Source organism: Myotis daubentonii, chromosome 7 (genome assembly GCF_963259705.1).
Source record: "Myotis daubentonii chromosome 7, mMyoDau2.1, whole genome shotgun sequence".
Taxonomy (NCBI): Eukaryota; Metazoa; Chordata; class Mammalia; order Chiroptera; family Vespertilionidae; genus Myotis; species Myotis daubentonii.
The window spans coordinates 6071940-6095821 of record NC_081846.1 but is presented as its reverse complement, the minus strand read 5'-3'; the positions used below and the strand labels follow the sequence as shown (position 1 = coordinate 6095821).

Here is a 23882-nt window from a genome sequence, read left to right as displayed (position 1 = left end):
CAGTGTTTTGATTTCTACAGATATAGTCTCAGCAGTGGAATTGCTGGGTCTTAAGACAGCTTCTTTTTTAATTTTTGGAGGAAACGCCATCCTGTTGTCCACCGTGTCTGCCACTGGCTTTTCCATTTTGCCTCTTCTCCATTCTTTCTTCTTCTGTGTTTTGTTTTCTTATATTAGAGCTCCATAGCTTTCTGTGTGATTTTCCCATTTTTACTTCCAAGTGCATAATTCTGTTTCTTTATGGTCACTCTGCTATTTCACTTGTTCACTGAGTTTTTAAAAGTTCCATAATTATATTTTTACTGCAAGCATTTAAAGTCGTCTCTTTTGTGAAATTGGCCTCATTTTTTCTTACAATTTCCTGATGTCTATTGCTTTTCATATAAAATCTCCCTGAACAAACCACCGGGATGCCCAGGAGGGCAGAGTGATGAGGTGACACTCCCAGGCCTCTGTCCGTGCGCCTTCACGCTGCAGGTCTGGCTCTTCACTCTGATCTCTCTCTCTCTCTCTCTCTCTCTCTCTCTCTCTCTCTCTCTCTCGTTTCCACCGGGAGCTCCCTGCAGCAGGGGCTGCATCCCCATTGGTTCTTGCATGTTGTCGGCTGAGGGGGTGTCCCCGTGGAGCAGTTCCACATTTCTGTCTGGAAGGCTCTCAGGCTTTCTCTGGTCCAGGGAACAGCTAACGTTGCCTTTCCCACGGGTAATAGGAACGTGGGCTCCAGCGCCATGAGTGATGTGCTTTCCTCAGGCCCTGTGTGCAGGGTGGGCGCCGTCTCTTCTGCGGTGGGTCTCTCTCTGCCTCCTCAGGGGGTGGCTGGGGTAGCGTTAGTCCCATTCGAGACAGCGCAGCCCCCGGTTGACATGGGCGGGTCACTTCAGCTCCTCACCCTGCTCAGTTCTGAGGGCTTCTTTTTTAAAAATATTTTTTTATTGATTTCGGAGAGAAAGGGAGAGGGGGAAAGAGAGAGAGAGAGAGAGAAACATCCATGATGAGAGGGAATCATTGATCCGCTGCCTCCTGCACGCCCCACACTGAGGACCGAGCCCGCAACCTGGGCATGTGCCCTGACCGGGAATCGAACCGTGGCCTCCTGGTTCCTGGATTGATGTTCAACCACGGAGCCACGCCGGCCGGGCTGGGGGCTTCCTTTTCTGTTTCTGTGTGGATGTGTCTACGCTTGTGACAGGCAGATACCAGAGCAAGACGCCCCGAGCTGCTTTTCCAGCTTTCCACTCCCTCTTCACTGGCCATTTTCTCTTCATTCTCGCAAAAATGCCTGCGTGGTGCCTTCCTTTACGCAGCATCTCCCTGTGCTTGCAGCAGTGGGTGGGTGGCTCAGGATGAGCTGAGTTCTCCCTAGAAGTCGGCATAGAATCTCAAACGTGAGTTTGTTTAGATCGTGTCATGTATACTGCTCTTCGGGAGTAAAATACAGCCACAGACAGAGCAATGCGCAAAGGGGAGGGGGTGGGAGGGCGGGAAGGGGTGCGGGAGGAGGAAGCGGGTTTGGCACGGGGACCTCTCACCTGGCTCCACAGATGGCTCCCTGCTTGCATTTCAGAACCCTGTTCGGAGCCCTGCACCTGCACCTCGGGGGGGCGCCCGAGGGCCCTGCGGGCACGGGGAAGACGGAAACCACCAAGGACTTGGCCAAGGCGGTGGCCAAGCAGTGTGTCGTGTTCAACTGCTCCGACGGGCTGGACTACCTGGCTTTAGGAAAATTCTTCAAGGTTTGCATCGACCCCTCATCGTTTCCCTTTGCAGTGTGGTAGCTGCTCGGAGAGGGGGCTGTTTATTATGGAACACGGCTGGGTGCAAGTGAAAGACATTGTCGTCTAAGTAAAGTTACGGGTAACGTACCGTCTCGGGGATTCTCAAGGGACGCGGGCTGATACGAATGCTTCCCTGGGAAGGAGGCCCGTCCCCCTCGCCAGTCCTGCTCTGATGGCTCAGCATTGCTGATGGGAAGTGGGGGGTGGGAGGTCCCTCCAAGGCACTGGGCCAGGTGCAGGGCTTGAGACCTACTGCGTCGGGCGAAGACCATGGGACTCTGAAGACCTCTTTACCTGCAGACCTTGTCCTGAACAAGTTCAGGTTCAGGGGTAACTCCTGTGGGCACGTTCCGGTTCATCTGTTTTGTTGAACCTAAAAATCCATGGGTTGTGTTTCTCCTGACTCTGATTGGGCAGCCCACCCTCCTGAGGCTGTAAGACTGCAAAAGGGGCTTAAGATGTAAAGTCTCTGAACCCGTGAGCAGCTCGTCATCCCTCAGAATGTTAGGTGGTACAACTGAACACAGAATTCTCCATTTGGGATTATGGGCTCTGTTTGTTAGTTTTATTTCTATTTTTTCCCCCTGTAATTTTCAAAGTACATTTTAAAAATTCTGTAATCCTTACTTTTCTGAATTTCTCCAGAAGATGTTAACATTTAAAAAAAATAATGAAACGAACACAAAAGAATACACCAGTTCTACCCCATACAGTAAACTGCTCCTGACTGAAATATGGCCTGGCCATTTTGGCTGTTGTTAGTCCTTACACAAGGATATTTTTCCACTGAATTTTAGAGAGAATAGAAGGGAGGGGGAAAGACAGAGAGAGAGAGAAACATTGATGTGAGAGAGACACATCAATTGGTAGGCATCCTGACCAGGGCACGGATGGAGCCTGCAACCCAGATACGTGCCCTTGAGCAGGAATCGAACCCAGGACCTTCAGTCCAAAGGCCAGTGCTCTATCCACTGAGCTAAACTGGCCAGGACTGTACAAACTTGGAGTATAAAAAGTCTCTACATTTGTGATGTTGAAATAATTAGAATAAGAGCTTTTTTAAGTCAAAATTATAATGAATAAAATGCCAAGAAAGCATTTGAATGACCAATTGCTGTTATCATCCTCTGTAATGATATACAACCTTGCTGTAATGATTATTTAAGAAAGAAATAGCAACTCTATCTGTTAGATTTGCATACCAGACGGTTGCATATTTCTAAATGTTGAAAGAAACATCTGGTATGTGTTACTCAATTTTTTAATCCATATAATGGTATCCTTAATTCTTTAATTTAGATTCATAGGCTGACTGGTATTAACTTTGCTGATCAGTGAGTATGTATTGATTGTATGGACGCTTTGTGTTAGGATTAGCTTATGCTGAACAATGGGCGTACAAAATAAAGAAGACACGGTGTTGGCATTAAGAACCTCACAGCCCGTATAACTGAATGTGTGGCTTCGTAAGCATCCTGTTCTTTGTGATTCTAAGCCTTTTACTCTAGCATGTACTAGAGACTGGGTCACGGATAGAATTTTCTAGATAATGAAAATGAACATTCTTTGACATGCACAGAGTTCATGTTTCCTCCAGTGTGGCTCAGTAGAGGGAGCCGTGTACACATCCCAGTCCAGCCGCCGTGAGCTGTGCGGACTCATTCTAATCGCTTAACACCTTGTGTGACGCAGCCTCAGCTTCCTTACAGAGATACGGACGCAAAGTGCCATGAGTCCTCCTGGCGCACACCTGGTTCTCAGTGCCACGCGCCCACGTACATACACAGCCCGTGTCGAATGTGCATTCCACAAATATATGTGAAATAAAACTTTTAAAAAATGAATCTGAATTTGGACTGAGCTACTCTGACTTGATTTTCCAGTTTTTCCTTAGGACTGAGCGGCACACCTGAGCGAGGTGGCTGTGAGTTGGGATGGCGAATGAGGGCCGCAAACTGTGCTGGCTGGCCTTTAAGGTCCTCAGACCACAGAGCCGTCTCTGGCACCCGCAGGCATCTCATTTCGAGAATTCTCACAGCCCATCCATCCTACAGAGTCCATGTGGAAAAGGCAAACAAAATCCATTAGTAAATAAAGGAAGAAAGGCTTTGAAACTAAAGGTGTACCTCTAAATGCTAAAACATATACAGAAAGTAAACAAAAAATCAATTGGAAAATTTCTCCAATTGATCAAACCCTTTATTCATGCATAATCATGAATTTGGTAATAAGAAAAGCCATCTTTAAAGATAAAGGTGAATAGCAATTTCCTTGATAGATATTAAATCCTTGAACAGATGGGGTGAAAATGCAACATTTCAACGCAACGTTTCATCAGATAAAATTGAAAAATTTCATTCCTGTTTCCTCCCAGGGGCTGCTATCTTGCGGAGCCTGGGCTTGCTTTGATGAGTTTAACAGAATCGATTTGGAAGTACTTTCTGTGGTGGCCCAACAAATTCTTACTATCCAGAGAGGTAACGGGCTAGTTTGCCATTGTGTGAGGGGGAAAAGCAGAACTACGGGAGGTGAGGAATGGCACGCGTCACACTCACACGTGGATTCGCTCAGTCATCTCACTCTGATCACCCGCAGGCATTAACGCAGGGGCGGACACACTGGTATTTGAAGGAACGGAACTAAAACTGGACCCCACGTGCGCTGTCTTTATCACCATGAACCCTGGGTACGCCGGGCGCTCGGAGCTGCCAGATAATCTGAAGGTACACAAAGGGCGACTATGTCACCCATGTCCTTCCTATAATTTACAATCAAGACATAAGAAGAAAGAACACGCCATCCTTGAATTTTATGCAAAACGTTTGCTTTTAGGTGTCATATTTAACTTTTAGAAAATAATTTTTAAAGCTGTGAGGACCTTTAGAAAATGAATGTGCAAACCAGAAAGAGTTTCCAAAACTTGCATTTCAAATTTGTGGTAATGATAGGAAATACAGGAAATAATGAAAAGGTACCGATTCTACTGCTTGCTATATTGTACCCTCCGATTTTAAATGTCTTTCAAAATGTTAATTTTAAATGCTGAAATCAGACACTTGTGTATACGGGGTGTTTTTTCCCCAAGAGTCTATTATAGCACAAGCATCTTCCTTTCTTTATAAACATAATTCTATAAATTTACTGAACTACATAGCGTACTGTTGGACATTTATGTTGCTCTTAGTTTTCCGGCATAGTAAATAATATTGCAATGGGCAGTTTTTACTGAAGTCTTTGCTCTGTGTTAAAATATTTCCTTAGGGTGAGTCATAGGACAAAGAGCTATGTTGCTAAACTGCCTTCTAACACAGGTTGAAACAATTTACATCCCACAGCAACTCATGATTCTCATTAATTCCCAAGCCCCATTTTTTAAAATTTTTTAAAAAAAAAGCAATACACTTTTCCAGTTGAATAGGTGAGGATCTTCGCTTTCCCGGTGGCTGCATGTTTATGGCAAGCGCATAGAGAGCAGTGGTGAGGAAGAAGGAGGTGGTAATTGCGGCTCCAAACCCACCTTCCGGCTCTCGAGGCCGCGCTCCTGCCACCCCGCCGCCAGCGCTTCCTCTCCACCCAGATGAGTCCCAGGCCCTTCCCCGTGACAGGCCGCTTCCCCAGAGGAGCAGCACGTAGTTGATACTTTGGCATTCGTGTTAATGAACAATAAAGATTTAAGTAGGATAGAGATTTGACAACACGAATTGACCAACAAATAAGACCCGAAGCACGGAGGCACGGAGCAGCCTGACACACCTCCGTGTGGAGTTGGGGGGGCAGGAAGAGAGAAGCCAGAGAACTTACAGACTTACATGCAGAGCCCATGGGCACGGGCAACAGGGTGGTGAAGACCTGGGCTGGTGGGAATGGGAGACTGTTTTTACCTATATAGTGTTTTTGCCTATATGATTTGGACCCTGTCATTTCATCATGTTGCTGAAGAGCTATGAGACTGTAACAGCCTGTGAAATGGGGAGTAGGGTCCCCTTCATGATGGCCTTTTTAAAAGCACGTCGCCCTCCACTCCCGCAGGCCCTCTTCCGGACAGTAGCCATGATGGTGCCCGACTATGCCATGATCGCCGAAATAGTCCTGTACTCCTGTGGGTTCGTCACGGCACGGCCGCTGTCGGTGAAGATCGTGGCTACGTACCGCCTGTGCTCAGAGCAGCTGTCGTCGCAGCACCACTATGACTATGGCATGAGGGCCGTGAAGTCGGTGCTCACCGCCGCGGGCAACCTGAAGGTAGGGAGCCGCCTTGACTTTCACTGTCAACTCCCTCCTTGTGAATTTCAGGGCCACGTGTCTCCCCGGAGTTCCAGTGACTAGATGTGTCATCAACTGGAAAACATTCCGTTACTGTACTGAAGAGTTGATCATTTGCCCACGTGAAAAGGGGAATTTTATGATTTGTAAAACTTGAGACATGCAATTCTTAGTGACTTGAGTTCTGTTCCACAATTTTAAATGTAGAAACTAGGAACCACCAAGGAGTTTAATTCTTTGTTGCTGAGAAATATTCTGAAGGCTTTCATGCTACCTAAACATGTATATCCTTAAAGGAAGTAACATATAATTAATTCACACAAAAGTCCCTGAACATTGTCACTTAATGTAATTACACCATTGCAACTAACTGAAGACTGACAGGAAGAGATTTGCAATATCATGTTTGCATGTTAAAATGGTATGAATCACAAGTATAGATGGAAAACCCAAGTATTTTAGGACGTGGGTAACTTTTCGTTGGTAGCATCTTGTGGAACCATGAAATGTGACTGTGCATTAGTTCTTTATGAAAGCAAGCAAGATAGGCTATAGGGAACAGACAAATGCAAGCTGTGACCTTGGCGTTCATAACATTTCCACATTCATGATTTGTAAAAGATAAAGATTTTAAAAGATATCCTACGTGACTAAGAACAATGGTATGCATTTTTATCTTCTAAAATAATGTTTCCGAGAATCCTGATATATAGTGGTGCTATCCTATTTTGCATTAGCCTAATATGTCATTGTTTGTGTTTGTTTTTTGCGATAAACAAATGCACCTAGAAGCCACAATTTGTATTAACCTGGCGTGTCATGATCGCACTGTGGTCAGATGATGGGAAAGATAGTGCATGTCCTCGGGTATGTCACTGCTGTCATCCTGACCATGGAACTGAGCTATCAGGGCTCCACAGCAACTGAATCCCATCCTCCCCTGTCCAAAGCTCACGTAGAATCATTGAACGTGTTGCCTTGACTATTTTGAAGTTTGTTTCTGTTACATCAGGAAACGATGTAAACATTTGCTTTAAAATAATAGCCTCTCTAACAAAATAAACTTCTGACGCTTCTTCATCTGTGTGTGGTCAGATGGCTGCAAAGACAGCGTTCCCGTGAGCGGGACTGGCTGTGGCACTGGGAGCCCTGGAGATTCAGAGGCCCTGCCCTTGACTGCCAGGCATCACTGGCCTGTTAGGCTCCAGCCGTTAAGGGGGGACATGGAATTTATTAGGCAGGAAGACTCTGAAGAACAGGCAGAGGGTCCCGGGAAATTAAATGCAAGATGATAGGAGAACCTTTGGAGTGGGATGTTGAGCGAAGTGTTGACGCTGGGAGAAATAATTCTGTGTTCGGATCTCTGTGAATTATTTGAACCTAATGGGCAGGAGCAGCAGGTTCCAAGTCCAACCGGTAAACTGCGGATTTACCACAGGTGTTCTGGAACTTACCGTAAGTTTTCTGAAATACCCTCTACTTAGGTGACTTGGCACACGAGCCAGCCATCTCCCTTCTGCCTGGCACACACTAACACAGGCCTGTCCTCAGCTCTCAGCCAGCATGCTGCTCCCTGCCCCTCCCCAAACACACGCACACACTATCTTATCAGACGCGCTGTGTTCACTTATCCAGAGAGAGTTCGCTTGTCCCCCAAACATTCGGAAGCCAGTTGGTGTGTGCCTGTTATTATGTCCTTGAATTAAATGTCAAGGAAATGGATGATATACCAACGTGAAGAGTTTTGTTTTTATGAAAACCAAGTTCATTGTTCAAGAAAGATTCAGTAAGATGAAAGGCTAAAAAAAAAACCCCACGAATTTGAATTAGGCATAGAAAGTAAAGTATATAAGGCTGGAAAAAAACAGCCTTAAAAATGGGTAAGGACGCCACACTTAGGTTGTCGCGCAAACACCCGAAGAGCTTCGCCTCTTAAAAAAAACAAAGCCTGACGCCGCAAATCTGATGGCGCGCATGAGGCAGCATTGATGTATTTTTTGGAAGAAAATTGGTGCCGAACTCTACACTCACAGAAAAGGCTTTGGCTTCAAAATATGGGCAAATACTAGTAACTGAATGTTTGTATGTTTCAAGTTTAAATGCATCTTTTAGAAATGATGGCCCACTTTTAGTGACTGTTTCCATTTAACCAACCCATCGCTGGTCTTGAATGGGACAAGCAAGCTCTTACCCAACAGGGAGTCAGTGGCTCCTCCCGCACTATATTGAATTCATGCCCACAGCATTTAACTTAGGGCATCTGTGAAGAGGTAGTTAGTTCGACCCAGGTTTTCATGACCAGTAGAGACTTCAACAAGAATAAAGGTCAGTTTCTAAAATTAATAACTATCCAGCTAAATGCAAATGGTTCGTAATTGTGCATGGGCTTAAATGGCCTCTTGGGCCCGTGTGCTTGTGTACCTGTGTGAAAATGTAGGGGCGCAAGTTAACACATTCTGGCATCATCATGTGTATATCTTTCTTTCAGCTGAAATATCCACATGAAAATGAAGAAATTTTGCTGCTTAGATCTATTATTGACGTAAATCTGCCAAAATTTTTGTCCCATGATTTACCGCTCTTTGAGGTAAGAACATTTATTATCCTAATGTATCAACACTCTCCGAGCCATGTGCTTATCCAATGGCCGAGGGGGCAACTCCCTGGGGAACTTCCTCTTCAGAAAGCAATGGTCTGGCCAGAGAAACACAGATCATTCCGCGTGTGTGTGAAGGGTGTTTAGCTAACTTTGTTGCTTCAGATGACTTTTAACAACTTGGGATTTTAAAAGAGTACTTTTATGAAAACCACACAGTGTAATGAGCACACACAAGCTACAAGATGTGTTTGCTTATAAACGACACTAGGATGTAGGGTCTGTGAAGGGAAGTCATCGGTCTAACACAGCTCCGACCCCCTTCACGGAACAGGGACTTGGTAATTGTTGCTAAACTAGCGATTGAGGGAATAAAAAACAAATACATAAATAAGCTTAATTTCTTTGAAAGCGTGCCATAGCTTTTATGAAATTGTTTTTTTCAGGGTGATTTAAGATAAGAGCTAAGCTTGTTAATCCTGTTCTATTTTAAAGATTAGATTATGAATAATTGAGAAGGATTAGGACGATGGTTGCAGTTTCCAGACTATAATTCCATTTCATGCGTTTCCTTTTTCCCATCTCCGGTAGAAGAGATCGGGGAGGGGGCATGGGCTTCTGAGGGGAGCTGTTGCACGATGGTGTCGCCTGGAAGGGCAGGCAGTTAGCTCCGGGAAGTGAGGGCTGAAGTCGCTCTGACTGTCACAAGTGGGGAAGGAAGGGCACTGCCCGGCAGCCAGGGCCGGTGTTGTCAGTGACCCACAGCGACCCTGTGCCTTGTTCTGAAAGGGGCTGCCCTTAGACATGGAGCTGGCGGTGCAGACATCTTATAGAACAGAGCGACGGCGAGGAGGCGCACGTTTCCTTCCTAAAGCTTTCCTCCCATGTCTTTGGTCCTAGCACACTGACCAGATTTCCCAGGAGTAAGAGCCAAACTTGTTGTCATCCAGCGGAAGTGTACCCCGCTAGGGTGTTCTCACACGGTTGTGTATTCATCCGGTGCTCACTGAGCACTGGCCCACAAGTAGGGCACAGTCGGCATTTCCAACCAGGACAATCCCTGAGAGACCGCCTTCCCCTGCAGAGAATTCATCGTCTCTGCCAGCCCCGGCCCCAGTGTCCACAGGCCGCTCCCATGGTGAGAACCAGAAGGACGCGTCTACACATTCCAGCTCTCCCTGGTGGGGGCTTTGCTGAGAACCACTGAACACCAAATATGTTCTGGAGAGATCTGCTCCTTTTAAGGTTAACCTGGAGCAATTTGAGTTTTTTGGGGTTTTTTTTTTGTTAGAAAACACTACGTACTTATCATGGACCCAGTCCTATTCTAAGAACTCTGCAGCTAGGATCTACTGAGTACTCACAGTGAGCCAGCGAGGCAGGCGCTCTCGTCACCCCTGCCTCACAGATGGTGCTCGCAGCACAGAGGTGCCGAGCAACTTGAGTTGATGGCCAGCCGCACAGTCAGGCGGCGGAGTGCTCTCACCCGCTCTGCTGTACAGCTTTCCTCTTCTCTGCCTGAAGGAAACTCAGTGCCGTGATGAACTGGGATTCGTTTCAACATAACAGCATTAACACAATTCAACTCAGGAGCCTTTAAACTGGAAATTTGTAAATTCTGAAGGACAGCTCAACTGTATGCTTGCAGATAAAGCTCTTCTGAATTTTCACCTTTACCTTCAGAGTCCAAGAAATAGTCCTGTTTCTCACCCAGGATGCTGTGGTACTCATAGCCTCAGCAGTTTATAAAGGAGTATTTCTGAGAGCCTGCAGTTAACGCTCCACATTCGTGAACATTAACTGTGGAGTTACAATTCTTTCCAATCATACATGACACGATTGTATTCGTTTCTTAAAGCCGCCATGACCCAGTACCACAAACTTGGTGCCTTAAGACAACACACATTGTCCTCGCACAGCCTGAAGCCGGGGTGTTTTCCTCCGAAGGCTCTGGGAAGGGCCGTTACCAGGAGTGAAAGCCGCACTCATGGTCACAAGGCAGCACACGCCTCGCTAGACGCATTCCCAGGCAGCTGCGTGTTCTCAGATCCTGGGCTGCTGGCAGTTGCTGACGTGCCTTCGCTTGGCACCGCTCCAGCCTCAGCCTTCATCGGGGCACAGCCTTCTTCCCTGGGTCTTTGTGTCTGAATCTTTCTCTCCTTTATGTCGTGCGGACAACAGTCATTGGATTTCGGGCCCTGGATGACCTCGTCTGACTTAAGTTACATCTGCAAAGATCCTCTTCCCAAATAAGGTCACCTTCTGAGGGTCCTTGCGAACACGAAGGGCCACCAGCTAGTGAGAATACTCCCCACTTCACTGAGTGAAATGCCTCTGAACGCATCTGTGTGGGTGGCATGAGATAGGGGCTGAAGTTCGTTGTTTTGGCAAATCCAGGCATTCTGGCATCACTTGTTGGAGACGAGCTGGTCCCTGACCTGTGGATTTGCCTTCGTGCCCTTGTTGAGAATGAGTTGTTGACGGCTGTAGGCTCCCTATTCGGTTTCCTTGATGTATTTGTCCGTCTTTATGGCAATATGACAGTCTTTACAATGAACCTTAAAATTTGATCGTGTTCATTGTCTAACTTTTTGACTTAAACATGCTGTAAACAGGAGAAATCCCTAGTGACACTGGGTTGGTTAGGCAAAAATGTCTTAAACACAACACCAAAAGCACAAGACATAAAATAGTACGTTGATAACATAGACTCATCAAAATTAAAAAGTTTATTCTTTGAATGATACTGGTAAAAGAATGAAAGACAAGTTACAGACTAGGAAAAATACTTGCAAATTAGGTATATGATAGAGGACTTGTATGCATACTATATATATATGTGTATATATATATATAATATATAAAATATATATATATTTTAATGCTTACCTGAGGATATTTTTCCATTGACTTTTGGAGAGAGGGAAAGACAGAGAGAAATATCGGTGTGAGAAAAAAATATCGATTGGTTGCCTCCTGCATGAGCCCCGACCAGGGTCCAGGCCAGGGAGGAGGCTGCAACCGAGGTACGTGCCCTTGATCAGAATCAAACCTGGGACCCTTTAGTCGCAGGTCGACGCTCTATCCACTGAGTCAAACCGGCTAGGGCTTGTATGCATAATATTTAAAGAATGATTAGAAGTTACCATTGAGAAAATAAACCGATTAAAAATAGCAAAAGATTTAAACAGGCACTTTACTGAAGAAAGTATACCTACAGCAAATAAGCACATGCAAGAATGTCAATCACTGGGAAATACAAATTGAAGCCAAACAAGATACCGTCACACACCTATTTCTATGTCTCAGTTTAAAAGGACTGCTCATACCATGCACTGGAACCCCTATACACGCCGAGGGAATATAAAATAATATAACTACTTTGGAAAGCAGGCCATTTCTTAACATGTTAAACACACACGCCCTGTACTATCCAGGTATTCCACGTCTCAGTATTCACCCAAGAGAAATGAAAGCATTTGTTCATAAAAAGACTTCTACCCCAATGTCCACAGCAGCTTTATTTGTAATAACTCCAAACTGGAAGCAGTGAAAATGTCAGTCAATAGGGGAACGGATTTAAAAACTGGGTCACTTCAATGCAGGGGACTACCTCAGTACACGGACTCTTGACACGTGCTGAGACCTGTGAATTCCCCCGCCTTCATGCCAGGTGAAGGAAACCAGACAAGTCTGGCACCTAATGTGTAATTTATCTATATTAAACCTAAACAATGCAAATACAAATAACTACAGAAGGCAAATCAAGGGTCACCCGGGGATGGAGGTAGGAGACAGTAAGGAGAGAAGGGAAGGGGGATTACAAAAGGTGACAGGCAACTTTGGGAGTGACAGATGTGTGGTTATCTGGATGGACTTTATTGTTCCACTTATCACATTGTACACTTAAAATATATACAACTTATTGTATGTCAACCATATCTCTAGAAAACTGTTAAAATACTCTTGAACTATTATTTAATGACTTTATTTCCATCAATATTAAATGTGAGGATGAGAGAAGTTGTATCCTGTTTATGTGTGGATATACCTGTGTGAAAGTATGTGTGTGTATATGTGTATGCATATATATATATATATATATATATATATATATATATATATATATGTATGTATAGATAGCGAATGTATGAATATGTAATATGAATACCCAAATCACCTATCATCAGGGCATCACTTCGGATTTGTTTCCTGGGGTGAAGTTGCCAAAGCCAGATTACAATGACTTGCTGATGGCCATCAAAGACAACTGCGAGGCCATGAACTTGCAAATGACCAGTTTCTTTTCTGAGAAGATCCTCCAGATATATGAAATGATGATTGTGCGCCACGGCTTCATGATTGTCGGAGAGCCGTTTGGAGGGAAGACCAGTGCCTATCGCGTCTTAGCTGGAGCCCTAAGTGATATATGTGAAAAGGTCAGTGTGTGATAAGTGCATTATTTTATTATAATCAAGATAGAATCTCTCAGGTCATTTTACAAGACACCCCAAGGTAGCATGAGACACATGAGTCAGAGAGGAAACAGGAGTGGAGAGGTTCTAGGAAGCAAATGGAAGCTCAGTGTATAAAGGCAATGCCACCTGTTTTCCTCTCAACCTTTTACTTCTGTTTTTAAAATGTTTAATTATAAAGGTAGCACGAGGCCATTGTAATAAAAAGTCTGGAAACATGAAAAATCTGATGGTTTTGTTTTCATGCTTTTAGGAGAGTATTTTTTATTTTCTGGGTGGTTATAATTGAAATGCAAACTTCTAATACTGGCTGATTGTGGTATTGAATTTGAAATGTGTATGGTTTCTTGAGTGTATTATATGATATGTGTGCATGTATATCTATAATAATAAAAGCATAATTGCTAATTAGACCGGACAGCCGAACGACCTTTCGGACATCATTCCAGATGTCCTTCTGGATGGAGCTTAGTGGCAGGGGCTGAGGCAGAGGCGGTTAGGGGTGCTCAGGCAGGCAGGCAGAGTGGTTAGGGCGATCAGGCAGGCATGCAGAAGGGTGAGGGGTGATCAGGTAGGCAATCAGGCGAGTGGTTAAGAGCCAGTGGTCCCAGATTGTGAGAGGGATGTCTGACTACCAGTTTAGGCCCGATCCCACATCAGGCCTAAACCAGCAGTTGGACATCCCCAGAGGGGTCCCAGATTTCGAGAGGGTGCAGGTCAGGCTGAGGGACATACCTCCCCCCCCCCCACACACACACATGCATGAATTTTGTACACTGGGCCTCTAGTATATGATAATGAGTATATTATTCAAACTTTCTGTCCTACACCTTGCAATTGGGTCCACTTTGATATATTAGAGGAATGAGGCTGTTTTAAACTCTCCGACTAATATTGCATTTCTGGCTACTGTGTTTTGAATAGTTTTTGCTTCAAATACTTCGGTGTTCATGGCCTGTGTGGGATTTATCATCATTATCTGCTCACTCTCCCCTTCAACCAACATAAAGAGATGTCTTGTCTGTTACTTGCCTTGCATCCCCTGATCTGAGGGCGATCCCGCAGCCCATATTTCCTCCTGGCATATGTGCTTGCCCATGTCTTTCACTGTCACTGGGTGTCACTGTGAGTTACTTTTTATGGAGAGTAAATAGTTTGATTTTTATTTTCCCCAGGTTGATGCTCTTTATCTTTTCACGGGGGGATTTAAGTTCATTTCTATTTATTACAGAAACTGAGATGCTAGTTATTTCTGTCATCTGTTTCCCTTGCTATACACAGTTAAGTTTTCTATAAAGACACTACTCTGCAAAACGTAAATAAATACATTGACTGATTTCCCCCCTAAGGGCTTAATGGAAGAAAACAAGGTTCAAATCACTGTCCTGAACCCCAAGTCTGTCACCATGGGCCAGCTGTACGGGCAGTTCGACCAGGTGTCCCACGAGTGGTCCGACGGGGTCCTTGCTGTCAGTTTCAGGGCCTTCGCCTCTTCGATGGTAAGTGCTCGCACTTTTGCACGGTTAGGAATCCGTGCTGTTTCCTTCTCACCGATTCCTGACCCTCTCGGAGGTCTCAGACACACACACTTAGAGCGCAAGACATGTGTTTAGCGCAGAGCCTGCGGCGTTTCTGTGAAGAACCTCCTCCGCACCCCGGCCGGGCCAGGGACCTTGCTGGCCAGCGCCTCTGCCCCGTGTGCGCAGAGCGGCCAGGAGGAGAGAGGACGGGGAGGGGAACCTCTGGTTTTCCTTTGTTGGGCTAGATGGTCCAGGACAGAGCGCCTGGATCACAGGACCCTGCTGCTCCCTGGGGATGCTCCTCCCTGGCCCGCCGCAGGGCGGCGCACTGGCACCCCCACTGGCTGTGGGATGCACGTCAGTGCTTAGAGGAGAAAGTGCAGGCCGCTGACGTGGCAGAGTTCCAACACTGTTCCTCCCGCGTGTGACGAAGACCGTGGGAAGGCAGGAGACACCAGGCATGTGCCAGCTGCGGCTGCTGTGCCTGGGGGCGGGCATACCTACCCCTGCCTCCTTCTGCCCATCTGCTGAGTGGCTGGTGCCCGCTGTCGCAGAGAGCTCACAGACCAGTCAATGGTTGCGTGGCTGCCATATGCCACCAGGTTTTCATAGAGTGTGATCACATGGGAGACAGCTGGCCAAGGCTGGTCGTGAAGGAGAAGGGCCCGGGCTAGAGGCCTTTATTTCAACAATCAATCCACTGAGTGCTTCCTGTCTTCTGATGACATGCACACTAAATGGGGGCTCTTTGTCCACCGGGAGACCCGGCCGATCCTGACTCATGAGTCAGTGTTGTAACAGAGCAACCCGAATCTCAGCGCTGCTCTTGTTGCCTGAGGGGCCTGGGGCGATGAGTAGCATAAGGAGAGACTCTCATGGGGCAGGGACCTTGCCCAGGGTCACGTGCCACCAGTCATGTCAAGGGTAAACGCCAACCTGAGGCCCAGGGAGGCAGACTGAGGTCTGGGACCATGGAGGTGACTTCTCGGGTCCTCTCGCCACAGTGGATGCCCTCAGGCCCAGGCTAATAGGGGAGTGCTCTGAGTCATGTAGGCAGTTACATTATTTATACAGAAATAATCCTGAGATTGCTCCCATCTTATACTCAGCTACATAGTAGCTTATATTACATTTTCCAGGAAGCTGTGTCCCATAACTGCGGAGGTGCAGGGAGGCCAAGCAGCTGACCCAAAGGCCCACGGCTGATGAGTAGTGAAGCCCAATTAAAAATGAGGTCCTTTACGCCCAGCTGGTGTGGCTCAGGGGTTGAGCTTCAGCTCAGGAACCAAGAGGTCACGGGTTCGATTCCTGGTCAGGGCACATGCCTGGGTTGCGGGCTTGATCCCCAGTAGAGGGCATGCGTGCGAGAGGCAGCCGTTCAATGGTGTTTCTCTAACATCGATGTTTCTATCTCTCTATCTCTCTCCCTTCCTCTCTCTCTAAAAATCAATAAAAAACATATATATATTTATATATATTAAAGTGAGGTCCTTCATGCTGCAAAGCCCAACATCTCACCATTACAAGGCAGTGTTTGCCCAAGTGAGTATTGCCAGGCGTGGGAAGCCAGTCGCGGGAGGGAAGGTTCATCTCCGAGGTATGGGCCCTCCTCGCTCCTGAACTCAGCCAGAGCTGGCCTCTGAGTGTGAGCGTGTGGGGGCCTGAGCCCACGGCAGGCCCCTGTCTCTTAGATTCATGCCGTTGCCATGGGGACTGAGGATGCGCTGAGATGGACTCAGAGTGCTCAGCACTTCAACTCAAGTTCACGTTTGCTGAGGTGGAACCAAGGCCCTGCCTCTGTACACGAAGAGGCTGACCCGAACACAGAGCCTGTTTCCGCACTGGCCAGCGAATACCTGGCCGTGCTGACTGAGCATGTACTGCATTCAGACAACGTGCGGGTATTTTGGTGTTTCCTTGTGGGACCGTGCGTGTGATGTAGATACTAATGTCCTGTGCCATGACGAGGCAGTTCGGCCCGCGAGGGTGTGTGCTGTAGGTGTGTGGAGGGAACACAGAAGTGGACTTAGCACACAGGGGAAGTGACCCGCATGAACACAGCACTGCACAGGGTCAGACACTCCAAATGGAAATGCAGTTTGCCCCCGCAGTTAGGTTGTTAGCGTACCATACTCTCTGAAACATGTTATATATGAATTCAGAAACATTGAACAAGATGGAATCTTAAGAAAAGATGCTATATTGTGTCTTGCCCATGACATATGCAGTGGTAAGGCAAAACTAGGTTTATAGTTGCAAATACGCAAAACACGGGTTTATTATTATTTATTTATTATTGTATTATTTTTCATATAAACAACTGTAAACCTACTTTCGCCCCACTCTCTATATGCCTCTTCAGTCTCTCTCTCTCTCTCTCTCTCTCTCTCTCTCTCTCTCTCTCCTACATGTTCTTTATTATATATACTTTAGTCACATATGTAATTTATTCAAAAGGTGCCTTTACATTTTCATGGTGAAATTAATCTTAAGAGAGCTACATTTTATTTTGAAATATTATTGAACCGTCTCCTCACATTATCATCATCATCACATTTTTGCCCCGCATCCGCCATGTGCGTCACCCAGACACCAGACAGGAAGTGGCTGATCTTCGACGGCCCGGTGGACGCCGTGTGGATCGAGAACATGAACACTGTGCTGGATGACAACAAAAAGCTGTGTCTGATGAGCGGGGAGATCATTCAGATGTCACCGCAAATGAACCTTATTTTTGAGCCGATGGATCTGGAAGTTGCTTCTCCTGCCACCGTAAGTGCTCAGTCTGGACATCTGCTTGTGCGTCCGGAATGCTGTCTGTTGCTTCTATGCTCTAGGCCAGTGATGGCGAACCTATGACACGCGCGTCCGAGGTGACACGCGAACTCATTTTTGTTGGTTGATTTTTCTTTGTTAAATGGCATTTAAATATATAAAATAAATATCAAAAATATAAGTCTTTGTTTTACTATGGTTGCAAAGATCAAAAAATTTCTCTATGTGACACAGCACCAGAGTTAAGTTAGGGTTTTTCAAAACGCTGGCACGCCGAGCTCAAAAGGTTCGCCATCACTGCCCTAGGTGCTTCCATTGCTGAATCACTTTGGCTTTGAATGAAAAATACTCGTCAACTTCATTTTGAAAGAATCTGTGATTCTCCGGAGCAAACAGACCTGTTGACGTACCTTGACAAATTTGAGTCTGGGTGGTTTGTTGTTGTTTTTTCCTCTTTGTCTGTGACCATTTGGTCAAGTAGGACAAAAATTTAGATCATGAAAGTGAATAAAATTCAGCTTTTCCCCCTCCAGAGTTTGTGAGGAACAGATGGACCGAGCCCCATTCCTTTTGTAGGCGTTGCCTGGGTGCTAAGCGGTGGTTGCTCTTGCAGGTTTCCAGGTGTGGGATGATTTACATGGAGCCTCACATGTTAGGCTGGAGGCCCCTGATGATGTCCTGGGTAAACCTCCTGCCTGCGACGCTCAATGCCACGCAGAAGGAATTCCTAGTGACCTTGTTTGACAGAATGGTCCCTGTGTCTGTCGAGTTTATCAGGAAGCACACAAAGGTAAGAGGGGTGGGGATTTCAAGACTTAAAAAGTAAGTAGAAAATCCAAATTGCCCACTTGAATGTCTGCTTATATGGTCAACTACTAGATATTAAAATAATTTATTCACGGCTTTGACTAAAGCCTTTTTGCTCATTCAAGTAAAAAAAAATTTATTCTTATACTTATTCGATCAAAAATAGTTTGAGTGAAGCATCTCAGGGTTTGAGAAAATGTATGGGTGCTAATCTTTTCTCTCTTAAAAGGAATCTCAAAGGCGTACCTAACCACATCTGGGTGAAAATGCTCTAAAATGTTGTCTAATTTCTAAAGGACTATTATATTTTAAGTAGTCTTAAAATGTCTTTTTTTTCTACTAAGCTTTTTAGCAAATTAATTGCCTCCTCTGAAAGAATTTTTAATGTTTTGGGTATAAAATTGGAATCTATGTCTCTGATTAAGTTACCTAAGCGTGGGACAGTGAATTTTTAAACTTGGGATTCAGGGGTTAAAGTACAAACACTACCCCGATGCCGTACCCGCAGCTGCCACTCTAGACTAGGGAGTCAATGTGTGCCTCAGTTTCCCTGCCTATAAAACTAGAATTATCATGATAGGACCTTTTCGTAAGTACTATGGCTGTTAGAACTAAATGAGTCCAATAAATCTTAGCTGGGACTATCTTAAGTAGTGCCTAGTTTCAATTAATTTGCTTTATAGACTTTTTTTGCTGATTTTTTAGGAATTATCTCCTACTTCAGATACAAACTTAGTCCGATCCCTAATGAATCTAATAGACTGTTTTATGGATGAATTTGCCGATGAAGTGAAAGTGAGAGAGAGAAATGATCGCGAGGCTTACTCCTTACTCGAGGTAAGGCCCCTTGCCTGTGGTCATGTGATGGACAGCCATCGAATGCATTCCCCGGTGATTCCGAACTCATGAAACTCAACTTCCCCTGGGATTGGGGCTGGACAATGGGCGGTCGCTGAACAGTGAGAAAGAAGTCAGGCCCCAACAGCAGGTGCTGGTAGGGAAAGGCCTGGCCTGCAGTTCTGGTGCAGCATGAGGTTTGGGTGGAGCCCAGCGATCTTCTTAGATCCGTTACTGAAATCTAGGCCCACTTGGTCAGCCTCAGAGGTTACCATTCTCCAAAATGCCAGGCACCGTTTGGCCATGAGAGCCGCCTCTCTCTCAACTGCCAGATCATAACAGTTCATTGTTTTCCTCCTCCTCAATTTTCTTCTTTTTTGTGAGCTATAAATGTTTCAAATATGTATGTGTGCATATGTGTGTATACATATATATTTGGAGTGAGAAAAACAAGACAATATATCATCTGTAAGCACATATGTAAAATAGAAATAAAGTTATCAACAGACCTTGAATATTCTCTGATAAAAATTCTATATTGCTGATAGTAACGCTTGTCGTGTAGTGATTATGTTACTCTTCTTGCTTATATTTTGTGAAATAAATTGTTAATTTGGTTTCACCTAGTTTCCAGAGAGAAACAGTCGGTGAGTAATCTAGTAACAGGTGAACAGTGTCAAAAGTGGAGTCCATAGCTTTTCTAAGCAGAGGCAAGACTGTGTTCGCATTGGCAGTAAAAAGGGGATTTGATTTAGAAACAAGCAAACAGGTTTTCTTATTTCACGGTTGGCCTTGCCATCGACCGTGTTCTGTCTGCCTGAGTCCGGTGAGAAGAAAGCTTTCTGGATGGCAGTTCTAGTTAGGCAAGCAGTGCTCTGATAATTATTACAACAGACAAGCAAAAGAACATGGATTCATTCTACTTTAAAAAATAACACTGTATCTGCCCTAACTGGTTTGGCTCAGTGGATAGAGCATCAGCCTGCGGACTCAAGGGTCCCAGGTTTGATTCCGGTCAAGGGCATGTACCTTGGTTGCGGGCACATCCCCAGTGGGGAGTGTGCAGGAGGCAGCTGATTGATGTTTCTCGCTCATCGATGTTTCTAACTCTCTATTTCTCTCCCTTCCTCTCTGTAAAAAAAAAAAAAAAGAAAAAGAAAAAAATCAATAAAATATATTAAAAAAAATAACACTGTATCAAAATTTAAATTTAAAAACTATGTATATTATGGGCTGATTATTCCTTATTAAAATACTCTTATATTTATAAAAGTTATCTCAATATTCTTTTTAATATCAAGGTCCTGTATATACTTAAAATATCATGTGATTTTTCCAGAGTAGTCATTAGAAATTACACTTTGCATTGTATTATCTCCTCTGATAGTAAGATTTTTTATAAAACATGCAGTTTCATTAAAAAAAAACTAATTATTACAAAATCTTGAGATAACCTACTCTTGTCTATCAGTATATTAATTTCCTTTCACAGATATTAATCAGCTAATCTGATTCAAGCTTCAAGGATAGATTGAAGTCATTCTTGAATGCACTCTGTCTTTTCATCTCTCCAACGCAGGGCATTTTTCTCTTTTCGTTGATATGGTCCATCGGTGCTTCTTGTACAGATGATGATCGGTTGAAATTTAATAAGATTCTTCGAGAACTAATGGAGGGTCCAATTTCAGACGTAACTCGCAATAGGTTTAAAATACTGAGCAACGCTGAACAAACGTCTTCAAAAGCACTCACCGTCCCATTTCCTGAAAAAAAAACCATTTATGATTATCAGTTTGTCACTGAGGTAAGATTTCTGAAGCAGGATGTGCAAGTACCAACCTGAGAGAGTCCCCTCGGAGACACACGGCACGTAATGGCTTTGTGATCACCCTGTCACCCCTGTTTACCGTAAGAGACAGCGTGGAGTGAGGAAGGTGCCCTGGCCTGTGAAGGTCAGACACTCCGGGTTTGAGTCCTAATAAAACCCTTTTCTTTCTAGATGGCCTTGGACTAGGTATCCAATCTCCTTGAACCTTGTTTTTCTCATTAATAAAATGGAATCCTATATAATAAAAGGCTAATGTGCAAATCGACCCAACGGTGGAACAACCAGTCACTATGACACACACTGACCACCAGGGGGCAGATGCTCAATGCAGGAGCTGCCCCCTGGTGGTCAGTGTGCTCCCACAGGGGGAGTGCTGCTCAGCCAGAAGCCCTGAGCTGGGCTCATGGCTGGCGAGCGCAGCAGCAGTGGCGGCGGGAGCCTCTCCTGTCTCCGCAGCAGCACTAAGGATGTCTGACTGCCGGCTTTGGCCCGCTTCCTCTGAGGAGTGGGCCTAAGCCGGCAGTCAGACATCCCCCAAGGGCTTCTGGACTGTGAGAGGGCAGACTGGGCTGAGAGACCCGTCGAGTGCATGAATTTCATGCACCGGGCCTCTAGTAAATAATAATACCCAATGGGCAGATCGTACTCACTAGGTGAAATGACATATTATGACATGGGCTCCAGCACCAGGGGCTTCCCGGTCAAGGACACTTCATGGAGGTTCCTGCTGCAGTTGGCATTTCCCAGGAGCTCAGAGGTCCTGCAGGAGTGAGCGCAGCTGGGTTAGGAGTGCTCACTGAGCATTTCCACACAGATTGTGCAGTCTCACCTGGCTGGTGTTTGTGTACTTTTTTGTTTTTGTGTAACAGCTCCCATAAGTACTGTCTTGAGGACAAAGTTTAGGAATACATATTATTGAAATATATACAGATCCAAGTGGAGTTGGGCCCACACTGTATCCCCAATGGATAATTTTATATCCTTCTTTTTCCCTTAAAAATGAGAACAGCCGGGCCGCAATAGCTCAGTGGTTGAGCATCGACCTATGAACCAGGAGGTCATGGTTCTATTCCCAGTCAGGACACACGCCCAGATTGCGGGCTCGATCCCCAGTAGGGGGTGTGCATGAGGCAGCCAATCAATGATTCTCTCTCATTATTGATGTTTCTATCTCTCTCTCTCTCCCTCTCCCTTCCTCTCTGAAATCAATAACAATATATTTTTAAAAAGTATTTATAACATAAGATTCCCTGTTTGGCTGTTTATTATAAACAGGGAGTAGGAAGATGGGACCCATGGATAAAGAAATTGGCAGATGCCCCTCCAATTCCTAAAGATATGATGTTTAATGAAATCATTGTACCAACTCTGGACACGATTCGCTACTCAGCGTTAATGGAATTGTTAACCACCCATCAAAAGCCATCAATATTTGTAGGACCCACAGGAACTGGGAAGAGTTCTTACATTATTGTAAGTATTGTAGAAATTTTAATATTGAAATGTGCATGGTATTCTTAAGAATTTTTTAAAGCCACATGAAATAGTAGAGTTAATATTTTTAAATACTCGAATATTTTGATGTTGGAGCCACAAATCATTTTTGTGTAATTGCCTATTTATTTTAGAAAATTGACTTATTTTAGAAAAATATATGATGCCATTTTATATCACTATATTACTGTCCCTTTTTAGGTATTTTAATAAAAATAGCTTGTCCAGGATGAAGAATTTTATATCTCTTGAAAAGGTGTTTTAGTTAATTATACTTGATATTTAACTTTATCAGTTAGTATCTGAATGGTTACTGTGTAGTAATAAGTAATGTAGTAATTTTACTAAAAAGTTTTAGTGATTTTTAGTAATTTAGTAATTTTTCTTAATGATTTCTGGAGTCATACCCACTGTGTGTCAGTTAAGAAATGCTAGCTGCTGGGACAGATGCAGCCCCAAATCTCAGTTGCTTTATGCATCCTGTTTAGGGTGTTTCTTGAGGTTAGGAGGTCATATCGATCAAAGACCAGTTCTTGTCTCTAGTTTCAGGTTTCTGAAGATAAAAGGCTGGAATTAGTCAATAACCCCCAGCCTTTTGCAAGGCAAGTCCAAGTTTCCCAGGGGCAGCTGGGCAATGTGGGAGATAAGAGGGCCTACGTCTTCTGGACCTCCATTCTAGATGACTGCATTCTAGATGATTCCATTCCAGATGGCTCCATTCTAGATGACTGCCTCAGCCGCGGGGGCCATTTGTCCCCTGTGTCAGAGACCTGTGCCGGGCAGGTGTCCCTTTGGAGTATCTGAAGGACCTGCCCGTCTGCTCCTCTCAGAGGGAAGCTATCATGGAAACCTGCATGGTAGCAGGCAAGAACGCATCAGCTGAGAGAGCACCACCTTAGAGCCAGCGAAGCAGGACTTTGGCCCCTCTGCCTCTGTTCTGCTGCTTCCCAGAGCCCAGCTGTGGGAGAGGAAGGAAACCGGGCAGCAGGTGGAGGGGAGCAAGGAGCCATCAGCAGTCGCTCCCACTGCAGGTTCCCTGTCAATGCACCCCCCCCCCCCCAAATGATGACAGTACCTGTTTTTCCTCCTTTATTTTAATTTCATCATTTAATCCTTTCGGAATACATTGGGGTGTATAGTTAAGTAATTGTCCTGGTATCATCTATATTTATAAAAGCCTAATATGCAAGTTGTCCCCTCAGGAGTTCAATGGGGAGACCGGGAGTTTGATTGCTTGCTATGATATGTGCTGACCGCCAGGGGGCGGCGCAGAATGAAGGAAGGCCCCAGCTGGCAGCTGGCAGCCAGGGAAGGGAGGCCCTGGCCGGCAGTCGGAAGGCCCCCATAGGCCCGGATCACCGGCCAGGCCTAGGGACCCTAACCGGGCACATATTCCATGCACCAGGCTTCTAGTTTATTAAATAATGTCTTTCCCAACAGATTGAAATGGCACCTCTATTACAATCTAAATGCTGCCTATACGAGGGAATTTCCAAAAGCAGAGAGGGGAGA

At 45.1% G+C, this 23882-nt stretch overlaps 1 protein-coding gene across 1 annotated transcript in view; it reads left to right on the top strand.

Moving 5' to 3' along the window:
- DNAH7 (dynein axonemal heavy chain 7) overlaps positions 1–23882 on the top strand; it is a 157189-nt gene that overhangs the window by 57454 nt on the left and 75853 nt on the right. Inside the window, exons 24-35 of the mRNA XM_059702605.1 lie at positions 1565–1733; positions 4150–4252; positions 4371–4498; positions 5805–6017; positions 8527–8625; positions 12825–13073; positions 14459–14608; positions 17219–17401; positions 18018–18194; positions 18917–19048; positions 20628–20852; positions 22152–22349. Of these exons, the coding sequence (XP_059558588.1) occupies positions 1565–1733; positions 4150–4252; positions 4371–4498; positions 5805–6017; positions 8527–8625; positions 12825–13073; positions 14459–14608; positions 17219–17401; positions 18018–18194; positions 18917–19048; positions 20628–20852; positions 22152–22349 (2026 nt within the window). The remainder of the gene's footprint in view (positions 1–1564; positions 1734–4149; positions 4253–4370; positions 4499–5804; positions 6018–8526; positions 8626–12824; positions 13074–14458; positions 14609–17218; positions 17402–18017; positions 18195–18916; positions 19049–20627; positions 20853–22151; positions 22350–23882) is intronic.